This window comes from Limulus polyphemus, unplaced genomic scaffold (genome assembly GCF_000517525.1).
Source record: "Limulus polyphemus unplaced genomic scaffold, Limulus_polyphemus-2.1.2 Scaffold1451, whole genome shotgun sequence".
In the NCBI taxonomy this organism is placed as follows: Eukaryota; Metazoa; Arthropoda; class Merostomata; order Xiphosura; family Limulidae; genus Limulus; species Limulus polyphemus.
The window spans coordinates 264,800-266,667 of NW_013667061.1; the positions used below are offsets into that span (position 1 = coordinate 264,800).

Below are 1,868 nucleotides of genomic sequence, written 5' to 3' on the forward strand. Positions count from 1 at the left end.
CTTGCTCAGTTTTCCTGGGCTAATAGACCCCCCTCTGAAATTTTGATTAAGAGTTATGGTTAGAGAAAACTTGGATAAATTACTTGCTCAGTTTTCCTGGGCTAATAGACCCCCCTCTGAAATTTTGATTAAGAGTTATGGTTAGAGAAAACTTGGATAAATTACTTGCTCAGTTTTCCTGGGCTAATAGACCCCCCTCTGAAATTTTGATTAAGAGTTATGGTTAGAGAAAACTTGGATAACTTACTTGCTCAGTTTTCCTGGGCTAATAGATCCACTGTAGACATTTGGTTCAAATTATCTTTAGATAAAGTCTCTTATGAAAACATTGATTTATAAAACTTGTAAGCTCAGTCGCTTTTCTGACGTCAACAGTAAGGATTATTTATTATAAACTGATTTTTTACGAATATATTACATTGGTAAACTTAGAAGTGGTACCTCATCAAATTTAAAAGTTTGCTTTTAAAATATTTTTAAAATCTCAAAGTCTGAATTTACTAAAATTCTAAGTTTGGCAAAATATCTGAATTTTAAAAAAGAAATTAGTTTAATATTTTTAAACTACATTTATCAGATTTAGAATTTAATTTATTATAATTTAAATTCTAAAGTTTAAAGGCTTAAAGTCTGTTTTTTATCATTTAAAAGCTTGAACTTAGAAAGGTTAATCCTGACTTTTGATCACAATTAAATTCCGAATTCAGTGCACATGAAAGTCTGGTTTACTTTCATATCATTAATAGTTTGATATTCACAGACGTAGGAGACTTGTTTTTTTTATAATTACAGACTAGAGGTACGATTAATAATAGTCTGATTTAATCAAGTTGAACATATTTGAAGCTGCAATTCGGTTTTCACAGTTTCTAACTATAACAGCTGTAAGTGTTTGATTCTGATAGACTACAAACTCTTCCTGTTTAAACTGATCAACTGAAAGCTGGTTTATGTTTTAGGAAACATTCAAACCTTGTAAAAAACATGCACCGATCAGTGGAAACAGACTGATAGTCTCCATGTTAAATGACACCATGAAATATAACTTCCCATATGTTTAGACTATTTTTTATATATGGTATTTTTTCGTAAAGCTCTTTAAAATTCATGACAAAAAATTTTAACAAAAAAACCAAATGTCAAGCTACACAAATACAAGACCTTACTAATAAAACGATAACCTGGAATTTTTACGTGTACCTCAAGTTCCACTTACCGCATTAATAGCCATGCTCTGCATTCAACATAAGGTGAAATAACTAGGACAGCTGAAGAAGTAAATTTAAACTTCTAGTGTTAAACGTCTCTCTGACTGAAGAAGTTTGAGTAATATGCACGATTCTGTAGTCTTTTATTACAGTTTTACATTCCTAATTAGCAAAACTACTGAACATTATGCTATTTGGTTCCACAAGTGTCTGGATCGACATACGAGACATTTCTCCAACAGATACCGTTATATTTCTTAGCCACACATTCAAACCGACTAACCAGTTAGACTAACGCCACTGGTTCGTGAAAACAGCTGCAGTAACAAACAGGTTTACCTTGTAGCCAGCTAAACTGTAAAACTATGCCTTAAGTTTTATTATTATTTTTTGTTAAAGAAAAAGGAACTAGAACATCTAAGTAGTCTAACACTGATAGCATATTGGGTCTTCTTTTGGCAGTATTCGTACATGTAGAAAAATATGCAAATAACAAAGTTTTTTTGGATGTTATGCCAACTAATCGACACTATTAAGAGGGGAAAAAAGGCCTGTTTCAAAGTTGAAACTATTTTTTTGTACCTGCTTATGTTTTAATACAAAGATTTGAGAACTGTAAGTTTTTAATACATGTGCTTATAAACAAATGCCCAATAATTC

At 31.2% G+C, this 1,868-nt stretch overlaps 1 protein-coding gene across 1 annotated transcript in view; it reads right to left on the bottom strand.

The window, feature by feature from the left end:
* The window catches only part of LOC106463642 (serine/threonine-protein kinase 25-like), a 55,906-nt gene extending 54,470 nt beyond the window's left edge, over positions 1-1,436 (bottom strand). The window contains exon 1 of the mRNA XM_022391185.1: positions 1,217-1,436. Within this exon, the coding sequence (XP_022246893.1) occupies positions 1,217-1,240 (24 nt within the window). The 5' untranslated portion in view covers positions 1,241-1,436. The remainder of the gene's footprint in view (positions 1-1,216) is intronic.
* Between the last annotated feature and the right edge of the window lie 432 nt (positions 1,437-1,868).